The 18054-nt window shown below is 36.0% G+C and overlaps 1 protein-coding gene across 3 annotated transcripts; it reads left to right on the top strand.

Annotated features, from left to right (window-relative positions):
* Positions 1-7537: 7537 nt before the first annotated feature.
* LOC103438787 (uncharacterized) lies at positions 7538-9430 on the top strand. Of its 3 annotated transcripts, XR_011582994.1 has the most exons (3): positions 7548-7740; positions 8208-9330; positions 9374-9430. XR_011582994.1 is itself a non-coding variant. In XM_008377337.4 (2 exons), the coding sequence occupies exon 2, from the start codon at positions 8236-8238 to the stop codon at positions 9142-9144; it is 909 nt and encodes a 302-aa protein (XP_008375559.2). In that variant the 5' UTR covers positions 7538-7740; positions 8208-8235; the 3' UTR covers positions 9145-9412. The 3 variants fall into 3 exon arrangements, 2 of the variants coding, with proteins under 2 accessions (XP_008375559.2, XP_008375560.2); XM_008377337.4 differs by having other exon boundaries at positions 7538-7740; positions 8208-9412; XM_008377338.4 differs by having other exon boundaries at positions 7556-7740; positions 8212-9412.
* Positions 9431-18054: the final 8624 nt, after the last annotated feature.

Here is an 18054-nt window from a genome sequence, read left to right as displayed (position 1 = left end):
TTCCAGGTGAGACAGTAGCCTTAGAGATTAAGTATTCTCTCGTTGTACCCTTATTCGACGTAAGAAAAGAAGCTTATACCGCTTTCCCATGAACGCAGCCACGTAAACTCCTTGGTATCCATTATTTCCTTTACGTTTATCTTATTTGGTTTTCTCCATTTTTGTGACGAGTAGCCCCTTGAGAATGAGGGAATTTGAGCAGAAGGTGTTATATCTACAAATTACAATGTTTAAACCATTGAAAAGCATGTCAGTAATATCCAGATTCCAGTATCCTTTACACACCTTGCACGACTCCTACATATTTACTTCGACCAGAAGCCTTGGGACTCAAGGAACAAAAAAGTACCGATAATACGGAGAGTTTGATTTCTGTAAATAGTGATGAGAATGCTTTATCCTCCTCTTCATCGGTGGCGGTGGATTCTGGAGAAGAAACAGAGGAGGGAGAAGTCAGTCGCATAGTGGGAGTTGAAGAGAGAGGGGAAGAGAATGAGAGGCCTTTTTTTTTTTTTTTTTTCTTCAAATTTTTCTTAATTAATTACTTTGTAATATTTATTTGGGAGACTTTGGATGCGGTCCCTAGTTATGAATAGTCTTTGACTGAAACCTTGTTGGTTTTCAATTTTTGATCCAAGTCCCTGAAATTAATTGATAATTTATTTCTATGTACGTTACTATATTTTTTTAATTAAAAATTAAAATTTATAGTTGTTTATAGTAATGAGATTTTAAATAAAAAACCATAATTTGTGGGATTAAAAATATTAAAATATAAATATACTATTGTGTGTGTGTGTGTGTAAACATGGGTACATTCATAAAAAATAACCAAAAAATTATTGTATCAAAACATGGGTACATTCTTCAAAATTGGTACATTTAGCAAAAATAAAAATGGGTACAAATAAATAAAAAAATATGGGTACAATACAAATAAAACTTTAAAAAATATGGGCACAAAAAGAAATTAATATATGGGTACAAATTAAAAACTGAAAGGAAAATTGGTACAAATTAAAAAAGGGTTGCAAATTAAAAATGGGTACAAACTAAAAATAAAAATATATGATAAAAAATTTAGCCATAAATATAAATATACTAATTGTAACATTTTTAATATTAAATGAATATATTTAGAAATAAAAAATATTTTATTATTGAAATAATTAATTATATTATTAATACAAAGGACCTTGATCAAAAATTGAAAAGTAATAAGGTTTTAATCAATAGAGTAGTAAAAATAAGGATGAAAACCTAATTACTCCTATTTATTTTAAGTTGAAACTCTAGGTGTCTGAAATTTGGTGGGCTAGAGCAATGAGTAATGTAAGATCATCAATTAACGAATGAGTTGACATAAAAATTAATAGAAGTATTAAAATAGCGCAAAATTGAACTTAAAAGTATGGAAGTGAGACGGAAAATAAGTGTAGTAAAATACGATTTTGCGAACTTGAAGGTAATAAAGTAGAAATTAACCTCATTAGAAATTTAGAATTTAAACAATTTTTTTTATTGGTATAGAGGAGGGCAAAGCGCAAGCAAAACAACAAAAACCTAGGCAAGGACAACCCTATGAATGACATTGCCAATAATATCAGAAACTGCAAAAAATTAGTAGCAGTGATAGGAGGAGAAACCAAAACATGATGACCAATGGAAGCCATAACCTAAGTCAGCCATGTGATCAGCTGAGACATTCTCTTCTCTATAGATATGAGTGTCTTTATAGTTTGTAGCCGTCTTGGTATTCTTGTTTATTGCTTTTCTGTTAATAGTATTCGTAGTTTCATACTTTGTTCGTCCGTTTAGTACTCTGATTTTCAACTAGTAGATGATATATGACTGGCTGAAATATTGCATGATTTTTTTTATATTACAAGTCAATCAAGATGTAGTCGTCTTGGCAGCAGTCTTGTTTATTGTTTTCCAATTAATATTATTCGTAGTTTCATACTTAATTTGTTAGTTTGTCCATTTGGTAATTTGATTTTCAACTGGTAGATAGTATATGACCAATTAAAATAATGCATGATTTTTTTTTAAAATTTTTATTACAACACATTTTACACTATGGGGGTGAAGTTAGGACGATGTAGAAAGGTTGCACGATATTCATCACTAAGATTTTCAACTAGTAGATGGTATAGGACTAGTTGAAATATTGCATGATTTGTTTTTAATTTTTATTCCAAGAGACACTTTACACCATCGGGGTGAATTCAGGACGACGTAGAAAGATTGCATGACATTAATCACTTTGATGTGGGTTATAAAAAGTGAATGTGTAATGAGATGTCACACCAGATAGCACGCTGAGGGTACGTATATCATGGTACGCGGCTTAAGGACGCACTTTGTTTGTGTGATTTCACGTAAGGGTGAATAGACCAAGACCACCATAGTCTCACTTGGTTAGGCTTCATCGAGGCAAACAAACACTTTAATGTCTTGCTCAGTTACAAGCTCACGCTACTAGGCTCGGCAGTATCATAGCATTGTGTAAATCCTTTTAAACATATTTAATATTTGATTTTTGTCCGATGTGGGAGTTAGTAATTATTAATTAATAACTAGCTTCCCACTTACCAAGCGTCTCTTGGCGAGACACTGTAGCCTTAGAGATTAAGTATACTCTCGTTGTAACGTTATTCGACATAAGAAAAGAAGCTTATACCGCTTTCCCATGAACGTAGCCACGTAAATTCCTTGGTATCCATTATTTCCTTTACGTTTGTTTTAATTTGGTTTTCTCCATTTTTGTAACAAGTAGCCCTTTGAAAATAAGGAATATGAGCAGAAGGTGTTATCTACAATGTTTAAACCATTGAAAAGCATGTCAGTAATCTCCAGATTCCAATATAATACGACTCCTACATATTCACTTCGACCAGAAGCCTTGGGACTCAAGGAACAAAGAAGTACCGATAATACGGTGAGTTTGATTTTGCTGTAAACACTAAACCGTGATGAGAATGCTTTATCCTCCTCGTCATCGGTGCTTCAATTGTCCCTAGCTTTGTGTAAAACTGTAATGAGTTGTTCTACCATTCTCGAGACAAATTCGATATTTGGAAGATGAAGAACTGTATGATATTCCTTCTCGTCGAACTCGTAACTCTCAGTAGCTGATCTTGGATATGACCCCTAGCAATGGAGACCTGCGATTTCACGGAAAACCATTACATAAGACGTTAAAGAGCGACTTATCCTAGGTTAATCTTTCTCTTAACTTAACCTAACCTAAATGAAACTACTGCAACTACTGCCAAGGTTAGAATTCAGAACATGTCTTCAATGTTTCAGCCTTTAATCGTTAATGTTCTCGAGTCTCCAAGTTTCCTCCTTTTCTTGATATTTTTGTTACAACAAATATCCCTCCATATGGATGTTATCATTCAACACATAACGTCGTGAAATATTCCAATTTACCTACGCACCAACGTTACTTTTACTAAATGTGGATGTTATAGATCGGTCGTACCCAGTGCACAAGGCTCCCGCTTTACACAGGGTCTGGGAGAGGTGAATGTCGGCTAGCCTTACCCCAATTTATGGAAAGGCTGCTTCCAAGTCTCGAACCCGAGACCTACCGCTCATGGGCGAAGGCACTTGCCATCGCACCAAGTGCGTGGATGTTATAGATAACCAATAAAATAACTATGTAACCATGACGATCAAAATGACACAGCGATATGCACCAAAAAGCCAAAGCTCGTGGAAAAGAAAGAGAGAATTACCAATGAACTTACCAAATGTCCCTTCCCTAGCTCGAGAAGCCAAAATCACCATCCTCTCATAAGCTTCCCATCAACGTGTACACAAATATTTGTCCAGCTACTGTGATGAAATTCCACTTTGTCCAAACCATATGCCACTCCACTCCCAATGGCTTTGACATATGCTTCTCTCAAGCACCAATATCTACACACACATACACATACACACAAAGAACATACAGATCGTCAGCTGCTCAAAATTTTTACATCACTTGGATGCTGTTTGTTTTAGAACTAAAATCTTATAAGACAGAAAAAGTTTTCATTTTTTGTGAAGGGCTTGACGGCAACTTGAACTAAATCAATATGCAAGAAATTATGACAATATTTTCTGTGTTTTTTAATTGATTCAATGTTGAATAACTGATATGTCTCGTGTACTTTACCGAGTGCATAAACTTGTTCTACTGTCTTAATATGAGCTATGGTTTTAAAAGCAGAGAGTGACCATTTTTTCTTGTAATTTTCAGTACCTTGAACCTTGGGTATATTCCAATCATTATAATCAATATTTTTATTTGATTGATACTCTATTTATTCTTCATTTACTATGTCAGGATTTTTACTAATACTGGCTCTAGAATTATAACTTACGCACGAGTTTGATCTAAACAGTCGACTCATCTTTGCAAGATTACTGATGTTCGTCACTTTGATGTGGGTAGCTTGAGGAACAAATCAGTCAAGATGTAACTCAGTTCGTCCAATTTTCAACTGGTAGATGGTATATATGGCTTGATGGGGGTTACAAAAAGTGAATGTGTAGTGAGATGCCACACACCATTATAACTTACGCACGAGTTTGATCTAAATAGTCGACTCATCTTTGCAATTTTCAACTGGTAGATGGTATATATGGCTTGATGGGGGTTACAAAAAGTGAATGTGTAGTGAGATGCCAAACACCAGACAGCACGCTGAGGGTACGTGTATCTTGGTCTGCAGGGCTTGGGTTACAACCCATAACCCCAATCTAAAGCAAGTTTTTATTAGCTACCCAACCATGGTGGATGGGGAACCCTACGGGCGCACTTAGTGTGATTTCACCCAAGGTGAACAAACCAAGACCACCATAACCTCACCTGGTGAGGCTTCATCGAAGCAACCAATCACTTTAATGCCCTGCTTAGTTATAAGCCCACGTTACTAGGCTCGGCAATATCATACCATTATGTAAATCCTTTTAAACATATTTAATATTTAATTTATGTCCGATGTGGGACTTTAGCAATTATCTAATTAGTAACTAGCTTCCCACTTACCAAGTGTGAAATTCAAAATCCAATACAGAGTGATGAATAGAAAGCTCTTCTCATATTAATTTCCAGGTGAGACATAGTAGCCTTAGAGATTAAATACTCTCGTTGTACCCTTATTCGAGATAAGAAAAGAAGCTTATACCGCTTTCCCATGAACGTAGCCACGTAAATTCCTTGGTATCCATTATTTCCTTTACGTTAATCTTATTTGGTTTTCTCCATTTTTGTAACGAGTACCCTTTGAAAATGAAGGAATTTGAGCAGAAGGTGTTATATCTACAAATTACAATGTTTAAACCATTGAAAAGCATGTCAGTAATATCCAGATTCCAATATCCCTTACACACCTTGCACGACTCCTACATATTTACTTCTTTTACGAAAATATCCCGCTTTTTTATTAGGGCAAGTCACTCAAGTTCCTCTTTTACGAAAATTCTGGGGTTTATGCGTTTTTCAGAAACTAAAGTCAGTCGCTCGTCAAGCTAAAAACAAAGGAGTTCCCTCACTACGAAAGGTGTCTCGTGGATGGACGAGTTCCTAAACTAAGCCAAGTTTCTCGCTTGTTGGGTGACTAGAAGCCTTGGGACCCAAGGAACAAAATAGTAACGATAATACGGTGAATTTGATTTTTTCTGTAAATAGTGATGAGAATGCTTTATCCTCCTCTTCATCGGTGGCGGTGGATTCTGGAGAAGAGACAGAGGAAGGAGAAGTCGCGTAGTGGGAGGTGAAGGGAGAGGGGAAGAGAATGAGAGCCTTTTGATTTTTTTCAATTTTTTCTTAATTAATTAATTTGTAATATTTATTTGAGTTTAAACTCCACGTGTCAGAAATTTGGTGGGCTAGAGCAATAAGTATTGTCAGGTCATCAATTAACGAATAAGTTGACAGAAAGATTAACAGAAGTATTAAAGTAGTAGAAAATTAAACTTAAGCTATGGAAGTGAGACGAAAAATAAGTAAATGTAGTAAAATGCGTAATAAAGTAGAAATTATCCTCATTAGAAATTTAGAATTTAAACAAGTTTTTTTTTGGGTACAAAGTAGGACAAAGCCCAACAAGCAAAACCCAATCTAAAGATTGATTTTTTATTAGCTGCCGAACCATGGTGGATGGGGATCCCACTAACCCTAGGGTTGAATGGCACATTTTGTGTGGATGAACACAAACCAAGACCACCATAACCTCACTTGGTTAGGCTTCATTGAGGCAACTAAACACTTTAATGTCCTACTTAGTTACAAGTTCAGGTTATTAGGCTCAATATCATAGCATTGACTAAATCCTTGTAAACATATTTAATATTTTATTTTTGTCCGATGTGGACGTTAGCAATTATTGATTTTTGTCCTCATGCTTGAAGTTTTGAACCTTGCTCCAATGGTAAATATATGTTGTAAAGTTTGCTGCCTCCAGCACAAGTGCCACATGTTTGGGGAGTTCCCATCCCATGAGCATAATATTAGGCTTTCGTTTGTTTCTATAAATGTTTTCCAGGTTATGAGGGGTGGAATCCCTTAACTCTTGTGCCGTTCGCACTTTCTTGATACTTGGTAACCCCTCATCTAAACACAATATCAACATTGGAAAGAGGTCTTAAATTCTAATCCTGACTCTTTCATTGAAAAAAAAAAATGAAAAACGAAAGATGGTATTTGAATGGCTGAAAATTTGCAATATATATATATATATATATATGGAAGATTCTACACTGGGGCTCATTTTGTAAAAAAAAAAAAATGACGATTCAAGCCGTCTATTTTATTTCATTATTTATTGATCATTATTGAAAAAAAAAAGACAAATTCAAACCATTAAGACTTCTATCGAGTCAAGTTGATGCCGAAGCCCATATTAATGTCAAGCAGATTTATCTCCGGGAGCTGGGAAGAAGGGGAACGAAGCGACGACCCGCTTTGGCTGCTGCTTTCTGGTTGATCGGCATGATCCGAACATAACCCACTTGAATGACTAGTTCGAATGATTGATACTTAAATATTATGATTGACTCATCGTCTCGCTAGGTCAAATTCTAACTCTAGTGTCACGTTGGATGTTCTCTTACACTATGTTTAGATAAGAGAAATAAAGTTGGAATTTAGGTAAAAATCAGAATTTATAAATTGACATGCACAAATTCTCTTGTTTGGATTCATAAATATAGAAATTTAGAATTTCCGCATGGAAAAAAAACTTGGAATTTGGGACCTTCAATTCCCAAGTTTAAATTCCATATAAATATGTGTTATTTCCCAATTTCTATAATTTAGAGTTTAAAAATAACAAATTCCATATGGAATTTCATTGTTCTTTTAGATTAACCAAACAAGAAAATTCACAAATTCTAAAAAATAAAATTTCGTCATTTCAATTTCTATCATTTTAAATTTTTTTAATAATTTTAAATTTTTTCATCGAAACGTAGTGTTACGGTTGAGATTACGATCCTAACCGCATTAAATGAAACCCACCGGATCTGCAAGTTGCCCGACCTGAACATTATTTATCAAAAAAAATAAAAATAGAAAAAAGAACCCGTTGAACGCAACAACAGGAAAACGCATATTTCTGTGCGAACCACGGCCGAAGAAGAAAAAGGAGGCAAACTCTCTCTCTCTCTCTCTCTCTCTCCCCTTTCCCCGTTGGGTTTCCACATCCTCTGCAACAACGAAGCTCTCTCCTCCAAATCCAGGTTTGTTTTCTCAATAGCTTTTATCCTTATTTCTCCTCTTTTTTTTTCTGGTTATTTTTACCTTTATGGGATTAAATTGTTGTCTGGAATATAGGGGTTTAGTCTAGGGTTTTGATTTCGTTTTCTCTGTATTCCCAAATTGTACCATTATTAGGGTTTATAATTTAGGGCTATCAGTTATCTTTGTCAAGATTTTATCATAAAAAAAATGGACCTATATATCCAAATTGTTGTTGGGATTCATTTGGTTAATGATGACAAAATGCAATGTAAGCTCTGCAATCACAAAAATTTGACATCTAACAATCTCTATGTTGCACGGACACACCGACCTTACTTAGTGGGATAATGCTTGGTTATTATTGTTTTATTAGAAGAAATTAACCGTTTTTGGTAACATGATATATGTCTTGTAGCAATTTATATTATCATATATCATCCCTTGAATGAACTCTTTTTGTTTCTAGGAAGATATTGGCAAAATACAAAATCAAAATGTATGGATCCACAGCGAAGCGGCTTCTCCAGCACTTTGGCGCAACGTTGGTTAGCAGTAGCGGTACCCATATGATTCGATTCCGTCCTCTTCAATCCCTTGTTAGTCGTTCTCACTTTTCCACCACTGTGAACTCTGAACCATTTGCCAATAAACCCCCTAGTTTTGCGAATTCCACATCATCATATGCCGATGAATTCCCTAATATTTCGAATTCCTCGTCGTCAACAGCCGATCATACTAGGAGATCGAGAGTGGAATACCAAGATGAGCAAGCTCGCGTGCTCCAAGCCTCACTTCCGCATGTGATAAGGTTGGGATGGAGTGAAGCTGCGATGATTGCTGGTGCGAAGGATATTGGTGTCTCTGCATCTATTGTCGGATCATTTCCAAGGAAAGAGGGAATGTTGGTTGAGTTTTTCATGGATGATTGTTTGCAGAGGCTTATTGATAGAATCGAGTCCAGTCCAGATGAGCTGAAAAGTTTGATACCCAGTGACCGTATCACCAAGCTTATCCGCATTCGCTTAGAAATGCAGTCACCCTTCATATCGAAATGGCCTCAAGCTCTTAGCATCCAGGCACAACCAGTGAACGTCCCCACGAGCTTTAAGCAGAGGGCGATGCTTGTGGATGAGATCTGGCATGGTGCTGGCGACGACACCGCTGATTTTCAGTGGTATGTGAAGCGGACTGTCCTTGGAGGAATATACTCCACAACTGAGATTTACATGCTTACTGACAATTCCCCAGATTTTCGTGATACATGGGCATTCTTGGATGATCGGGTGAAAGATGCTTTTGACTTGAAGAAAACCACTCAAGAGGCGACATACTTGGCAGAAGCTGTTGGTGCTGGGATGGGGACTTCTTTGCAAGGATTTGTGAAGAGAGTCTTTCAGGGGTAAGAAATTACGAAGGCATTCTATTGCAAGCATCAGTCCTCCCTCCGGTCAGTATACTTGGATGAGATGCTGTGTTAGTTACTACTGTAGTAGTTTCGGGGCGGATCGAAGTTGAAACTTTCTCGAGTCTATTGAACGTTCCGAGTCATACAATAAATAAAAATACAGTCGAATTAAAGGAAAATGGAGGTGTTATTAAAGTTGTACGAGGTTTTGTATGATGTATACAAAGAAAATGCTTCCTAGAATTTAAATTCTTTTGCCTTAGAAATGAATTTGTATAACTTCATATCCCGCGCTTTAACCAGTCATCCATGGCTTTGCTACGAAAAATTCCGACCGAGGTGCTTCGCTGTAGGGGTCGCTTCCTTTCCTTCAAAGGCAAGTTGGTGTTCTTGGCTTCTTGATGTGTGGATTGCATTGTGCAACAGCTCACGTTTGGTTCGAGCATGGCTGAACCCGGTTGTTACATGAAAGTCCTCCTCTATACAATGAATTAAAATTGGGAAAAACTTGTATCCATCCTATGAGGGAACCTATTTGTATCATCTATTTGAAAATCATTCTATTTGAAGATCGTTTAGTCATATATATATATATAACCTTTAAGGGAAGGGATTCTCATTTTTTTATAAAAATAGGGATTAGTTGTGGAGCTCACAACATATCAAATTTTAACGATCCGAACTGTCTATTTTTTAAGTTACATCTCATAGATCATCCTTACAAAGTATTAGCAAAATCGGAAATGTTTAAGACATCTAAGTGAGTTTAAAGAAATCAACAAATACTTTGTTATGATAATTAAATAGATAAATGGTTTCGGATTGAATTGAATTTTTGTTAGGATGATCTATGAAACGAGACTTACAAAATAGATTGTTCGGATTGTTGAAGTTCGATGTGAAGTGAGCCCCACGCCTAATCCTCATAAAAAATGAGGATCCCTTTGCATAAAGGGCCTAATATATATATATATATATATATATATATATATATATATATCAAATAAATAAGACGGGTGATCATAAAGATGTTATTTGTTTTTAGAACCGTCCATTTGTTTGACATGCATGAATGCTAAATGGTCTATAAGTTGACCATTTATTTTTTGTAGAGATAATTTTTTAATAATAATAAAAAGAATTAACGGTCGCCATTTAGTACTACGGTCTAGTGGTATTCCTCTTCACTTGTAAGTAAAATGTCTTATGTTCGATTCTCGTCAAATACGAATTTGAACCATATCTTTTGCTAGCCCATTGTGAGGCTAAACTCACATCTCCTCTTTACTGCAGATAATATTGTTTATTCAAAAATAAATAAACAGTTTCAATTATAACATTTATTCATTAACGGAGTGGACACAAGTATAATCTTAAATTGTTCTCGTCACAGTAAACGTAACCAACACGTCAAGCCAAAAACTCTCCCACTAATTAAGAACTTTTCCATCTTATTGGTTGACCCAACAGAACCTAAAACATCCCAAGAAATTATAATTTTCGTGACGTTCATCTTATTCTACAAAGTACAAAAATAAACAATTAAAAGGATGAGATTACCACGACGGCAAACTATTGTAAGCCTTTCCTTAAATTATTGAAATGGCAAACAATTTTTTAGTAAGATCAGAAATGGCAAGCAATTAAACAGCTAAATTACACTGTTTTTGGCAATATTTTGTTATCTCTAACGCGTCCAACTAACATATAAATAAGCACTCCATCTCCATGCATGCATTAGTCCTTCATTTGAAAAAAATAAGTCTCCTTCGATCGATCGAATTATTACTGTCGAAGATGATGATGAAGAAGTACGTGAAGCTTCACAAGTGCAAGCTCCAGCAGGACCAAGAGTCGTCTCAGAGACCCATGTTAATGGAGGACCACCACCATCACCACCACCAGAGGCGGAGCCACCGGAAAACCAACATAGATGTAGTTGTTGGTGATGATAAAGAAGTTGTTGGGCCCCACACACCTAGGAGTACAAAACTCATGGATGCCATGCGCAATCTCTTTGTCCAACTCCAAAGACAACCCTCCAATTTTGCTCCCAACTCCCAAGAACAACAGTAATAATACTTTTACTATTGCTCCTCAAGAACAACAATAATAACATATATATCATCATGTCATATGTGGTGGTGGGACGGCCGCTACAGGCGGCGGCCGGGGCTTAGCCGAAATGTGTCGCTTCTCATGTTCCGTGAATAGCTCGGATATTGAAGAAGATCTAGAAAGGCATTTAGCTAGAGAATCGATTTGATTCTATCTCTCTTTTATTCTGTTTGAAGGAAAGAAGGATCCTAACGAATCGATATGTCTTCTTTTAGGTGTTGAACATTCTTCATGTTTAGGTGTTGAACATTCTTCATGCTTGTCCAATAGAATTACATATGGAAGAAAGAATTAAAGGACATGAAGATGATTCTGTACTTTTTCTCTTTGTAATATACTTGTCTTGCTTCTCTTCATTTTTCTTTTCATTTTCTGGGTTGTGCATGCCCATGAAATTGGCATGAATTAGTATTTCACCGTATGAAATGTTTTAAGGGTGACTTTTTTTGAACCCCTAAATTTGTTCAACTATCCACTTTAACTTTTTTGGGGGGTTTATGAACTTTAATTGTAAAACTAAAACTTAATTAAAATCTGGAGTTAGATTACATATTGGTTATAATTTTTTGACTATATATCCATGTCAACATAAATAATAAAATTCTTATTTGACTTTTGTTTCAATATTTAATCTGTATTATTATAATTTTTTAAATTATTCATTTATTATCTTTAACATCTTCCAATAATAAAAGTGCCTAAAATGTGAAAACATTCCCAAAAAATATATTAGTTTATTTTTTTAAATATATTTTGTAGAAACGGATTAGGCGAGATTAGCTCTTCTTCAACAGTCGCGTGCGAGGCACCAACCCTCTCCCAAAGGAGAAATGACTGTTGCACCTAGAAACCCCCTGCCCGTCCCCCCTCTACAAGATTTTATTAATAATATGAAGAAAAAAAGGAAAAGTAAAACAAACGGGAGGACTAGGCCAATACCCGCTAAAAACAATTAACAAAAATGATATGGACTAGTTTAAGACTGCTTAGCTTCAGTCACCTGAAATTGATTTCCCATAATTCAGCTGCTCATATTTCATTACCAAAATCCACTTCCATAGCAACAATTTGCTCCTCATGAGCTTGAACGGAAGAATGAAAGCCTGACATAGTCTCTTTTATAAGACTCATCAGCAAAATCGTGTACCAAGTCCCACCACATAAAGCTATTATTCATCGCACCAAAATTAGCAAAAGCATCCGCCAAACAATTCTCTTCCCTGAAAATATGCGAAAAACACAAATGCAAGCGAGCAATATTCCATAAACAATTTGCCCAAGAAACTTTAAGAAACCATGGAACATCCATGGAATGAGCTGATAGTAGGCTGATGACATGCATAAAATATGTCTCTAACCAAATGTTATGTCATTCTTTATCCTATGCAATCTGAACTGTCTCGATGACAGCCACAATCTCCGTAACAACTGCACTTGGATAAGAAGACGAGGAGGCAAACGCCCCTAAAAAAAGACCACTGGAGTCACAGAAAAACACTACCACTACCCACATGACCATTCCCTTTACAAGACCCGTCTGTGTTAATCTTAATCCACCCAACAGGAGGTGGATGCCAAAACACAGGCACAAAACTAAGAGCATCCAAAGAAAGGGATGAAATTCTTAACATGGAGAATATGGGAATCGATACACAACCAGGGAAAGAAGAAAAACAAATAGAAGTTGATTCCCTCTAATGCCGTAAAAGACGACGTCGGGACTTGACAATACTAAAACTTTTGTTCTCAAACCTGATCTTGTTCTTTTCGTGCCAAAGCCACCAAAAGAAACTGCAAATAACCAAGAACCAAAGTTTCCGAACAGATGTGGGGAAAGATGAGACCAAAGAACCATAAAAAATAGGGTAAAAGACTGTTTACTACCCTCATGTTTTGTGGTTTTCAACATTTAGTACATTAAGTTTTTTTCGCCTCAGATTCATACCTAAAGTGTAAATTTTGGGACAGTCTCATACATCTGTTAGTCAAATTGTTAAATTTGCCATTAATTGTGACGTGGCACCATGACTGGGGCCACGTGTCATCCACCTTTTTTTTTTCTTTTTTTTTTCTTTTCTTCTTTCTTCTGCAATTTTTTTTCCTTCCTCCTTCTCCTTCTTCCTTCCTCCTTCCTCCTTCTTCCTTCCCCTTCTTCTCCTTCTTCCTTCTTCTGCCTTCTCCTTCTCATTCTTCTTCTTTTTCTTCTTCCTCTGAATCTGGAGATAGTTTTTTTTTTTTTTCTTTTTTCTTCTTCGTCCTCCTTTTTCCTCCTTCTTCTTCTTTCTTCTTCTTCTTCTTCCTCCGACTGCAACCTTTTTTTTTCCTTCCTCCTTCTTCTCCTTCTTTCTTCCTCCTTCTTCCTTCCCCTTCTTCCCCTTCTTCTCCTTCTTCCTTCTTCTTCCTTCTTCTTCTTCTTCTTCTTCTTCCTCGAATCTGGGGAAGATGAAGGTTTTTTATTTTTTTTATTTTTTTTATTTTTTTAATTTTTTTGAGGAAGATGAAGAAGAAGGGGAAGGAAGAAGGAGAAGAAGAATGATGGAAAAAAAAGTTGCAGTTGGAGGAAGAAGAAGAAGAAGAAGAAGGAAGAAGAAAAAAAAACCTTCATCTTCCCCAGATTCGGAGGAAGAAGAAGGAAGAAGAAGAAGAAGGGGAAGGAAGAAGGAGGAAGGAAGAATGAGAAGAAGGAGAAAGGAAGAATGAGAAGAATGAGAAGAAGGAGGAAGAAAAAAAAATAAAATAAAAAACCTTCTTCTTCCCCAGATTCGGAAGAAGAAGAAGAAGAAGAAGAAGAAGAAGAAGAAGAAGAAGAAGAAGAAGAAGAAGAAGAAGAAGAAGAAGAAGAAGAAGAAGAAGAAGAAAAGGAGGAAAAAAAAAAAACCTTCATCTTCCCCAGATTCGGAGTCGGAAGAAGAAGAAGAAGAAGAAGAAGAAGGAAGAAGAAAGAAAAAAAAAGTTGCAGTTGGAGGAAGAAGAAGAAGAAGAAAAAAGAAGAAAAAAGAAAAAAAAATTCCCCAGATTCGGAAGAAGAAGAAGAAGAAGGAGAAGGAGAAGAAGGGGAAGGAAGAAGGAGAAGGAGGAAAAAAAAAGTCGGAGGAAGAAGAAGAAGAAGAAAGAGGAAGAAGGAGGAATAAGAAGAAAAAAGAAAAAAGAAAAAAATAATAAAAAAAATTCCCCAGATTCGGAGGAAGAAGAAGAAGGAGAAGGAGAAGAAGGAAGAAGGAGAGGAAGGGGAAGGAAGAAAGAGAAGGAGGAAAAAAAAAAGTTGCAGAAGAAGGAAGAAGAAGGAAGAAGGAAGAAGAAGAAAGAAGAAAAGAAAAAAAAAACGTCGATGACACGTGGCGCCCAATCATGGCGCCACATCACAATTAACGGCAAATTTAACAGTTTGATTAACGGATGTATGAGACTGTCCCAAAATTTACACTTTAGGTATGAATCTGAGACGAAAAAAAACTTGATGTACTAAATGTTGAAAACCACAAAACATGAGGGTAGTAAACAGTCTTTTACCCTAAAAAATATTTTCAATGCATTGCCAAGGATCATAAGGCTTGCCAAAAAGAACAAAAATACATTTCCATAAAGTAACTGTTTTAGGACAATGCAGAAGAAGATGGTCACAAGATTCCCTAGCATTATGATAAAAAACGCAATAAGAAGCTAAAGCCACACCTCGGCGTTGCAATAAATCATCAGTCAATAAGCTTTCCAAACAACTAAGCTTTTGCGTGGTTGAATAGATTGATGCCAAACCATTTCAGCTCATTTTCTACGCGGAGCATGAGATGAGAAAAAAAGAAAAGCCTCATTAGTTGAAACAGTACCTGAAGATGAACCTGTCCAAAATAAAGCATCATCCATGTGCGTAATTGGCAATGGAGTCTTCATAATCTTCTCCAAAACATGAGGAAAAGAAGAAGTAAGAACATTGGGAGGAGACCATTTTTCATCCTGAATAAAATCTTTCACCTTAGAATTCAAAGGAATTATGTCAACCTCACCAATATTAGAGAGCAAAGGGGTTCCAAGCCAGTTATCATACAAAAAAGAAATCTTACGACCATTACCAACACTCCATTGAAGGGAACTATAGAAGGAGGGCCATAATTGTTTAAGCTCCAACCAAACGGAAGACTTTTTATAAGACTTTAGCAAATGAAAGTTGTCTTTAAGAAATCTATTACGTAACCAATCTGAAGCCGGTGAGGAAGAAGAAGTTACATCCCAGCATCTTTTAAGAAGGAGAGAACGGTTGGATTCAAAAAGATCTCGATACCCAAACCACCCTCTTCCTTCAACTTACAACAAGAACTCCAAGCTATTAGAGGCATACCTCGTTTTAACGGATCACTAGACCAAATGAAATTTCTAATCCACCCTTGAACCTCACGTAGCAAATTAGTAGGCCAAGCATAAATTTGAAAACTATAAACCAAGATTCCCTGAATTACTGAATTAATAAGTTGGAGTCTCCCTGCTTGCGAAAGCAAAGAGCCTTTCCAAGCTGTCAACTTGCAACGAGTCTTATCAGCAATGGCTTGAAAATAGATCCTTTTTGGACGACCCCGAAAGATAGGGACACCTAGATAAGTAAAAGGTAGATTTCCCCGACTTACACCAAGAACCTTTCGAATAATAGCATGCCGACTGCTTGCATATTTCCTAAGAAAAACTAAAGATTTTAATTTATTTATGCATTGCCCAGAATTTAAGTTGTACTCCTCTACAAAACGCATTAGGTTACGCATAGATCGCTTAGTTCCACGCATGAAAACCATAATATCATCTGCAAAAAGAACATGAGATGGTGGAGCAATACCCATGGGAACTGAAAAAGTGTCAATTAGATCATCTTCCACCATCTTTGTTAAACCCCTGCTAAAAACCTCCTCAACTAGACAAAAGAGAATAGGAGACAAGGGATCCCCTTGATGAACACCATGAGAACATGTGAAAAAACCTTCAACTGAACCATTAATAAGGACAGAAAGATGAGCTGAAGTTAGAATAGAACGAATCCAATCCACAAAACCTGCTGAAAAACCAAAAGCATCCAAAACCCGAAGAAGAAAACCCCAATCCAAAGTGTCAAACACCTTTCGAATATCGAACTTGATTGCAATATTCCCACCTTTACAACATCTATCAAGGAGGTTCATGCATTCAGAAGTGAGAATGATGGGATCCACAATAGATCGTCTTTTTGTAAAAGCATTATGCTGGGGGGAGAAATACGAGCAGCAATAGGGCTTAAACAATCTGCTAAAATCTTAGTGATAATTTTAAATGAAAAATTAGCCAATGCAATAGGACGAAGATGATTCACTGAATTTGCTCCATCTACCTTTGGAATTAAAATCATTACGTTAGAATTGAAGTGAGGCAGAATATTCCCTTGGGAGAAAAAACTTTGCAATGCTTGAACCACGTCATTACCCACAATGGACCATCACCTAAAATAGAAAGACCCGCCAAAACCATCTGGACCCGGGGAACTAGAATGGTCCATAGACTTTAAAGTTTTAAAATTTTCATCAGGAGTTGGAACTGCTAACAAAGACTCATTTTCTATTGCAGTGACTACATTGGGAATATTGCGAGCAACCAAACCAGTGTCCGTCATAGAACTATTTGTAGAAAAAAGATCTTGAAAATAGATAACAACATGCTGACTAATATCCATATGATTATCAAGAACCTTATTACCAAATCTCATAACTACCAGTGACTGATGAAATTTCCTGATTTTAACCATGGAATGGAAAAAAAAGGTATTATTATCCCCTTTAGAAAGTCATTTAATGCGAGACTTGTCACGGTAAAAATTTTCATGTGCAATAAGAGCCTTTTGCACGCACAAAGAAGCTTTATCCTCATTTGTAAACCTTTCTTCTGAAGGACCCAAGCTGGAAATTTCCTTTTGAATTTCATCCAAAAAATATATTAGATATACATAAGGAAAATATGCAAATACATGTGTACCAAAATCTCCAAAACAGTTGTGAAAATATGCAAATACATATGTACTGAAAGGTGTATGCAAACACCATGGCTAAACCACGGTTGTGTACACCTTTAATTTCCAGTTATAATTGTGTAGAATTTCGGTGAAAAATAAATGTTCACCAACATATTAAATTTCGCCATGCGAGGGCTTACGGGACATGCGAGGGTGGACTAGTCATCGATGACAAATGTCAACACTTGGTGAACAGTAGTATTTGATTTTCATTTAAATTAACAAATTAAGTAATTTAAATTTAATCAAATGAAAATGCCAAATTGGAAAGATTGATTTGTTTGATTTTTATTTAATTTTTATTTGAGTAAATCAAATATTAATTGATGGAGTAAAATCACAAATCATGAACCAAGACACAAATTAAATCTTGGTTCTTTCGTAGGCAAAGCTTGGAGAGTCAGTAAATAGGAGGCTCCAAAACAAAGAAAAGAGTCAAGAAAATCATTCACACGCAGATGAGAAAGCTTTGAAACTCTAAAGCTCTCAAGCATCCAAATCCTCCAAATTCCCAAATACTTAGAAGAATTCAAAAAGAGCTCTATGTTCTTTGTCAAACCTTTGAAGAATCATCAAGCACCACCACTACACGTGTCAGTTCTTCAATTGCCACAAGCCAAAACCTTGAGGCGTTCGTTCATTCGAGATCAAGTCATCGTGATTTTTGGATTAACAACACTACATTTTTTTTTCTTTAGGAAAACTAACGAAAGTAGCTTGAAAACTTTGAGTTTTAATCAAAATGACAAAAAGGTGTTGTAAGTGAATAGT

This window comes from Malus domestica, chromosome 07 (genome assembly GCF_042453785.1).
Source record: "Malus domestica chromosome 07, GDT2T_hap1".
NCBI lineage: Eukaryota > Viridiplantae > Streptophyta > Magnoliopsida > Rosales > Rosaceae > Malus > Malus domestica.
This window is presented reverse-complemented; position numbering and strand designations above follow the sequence as displayed.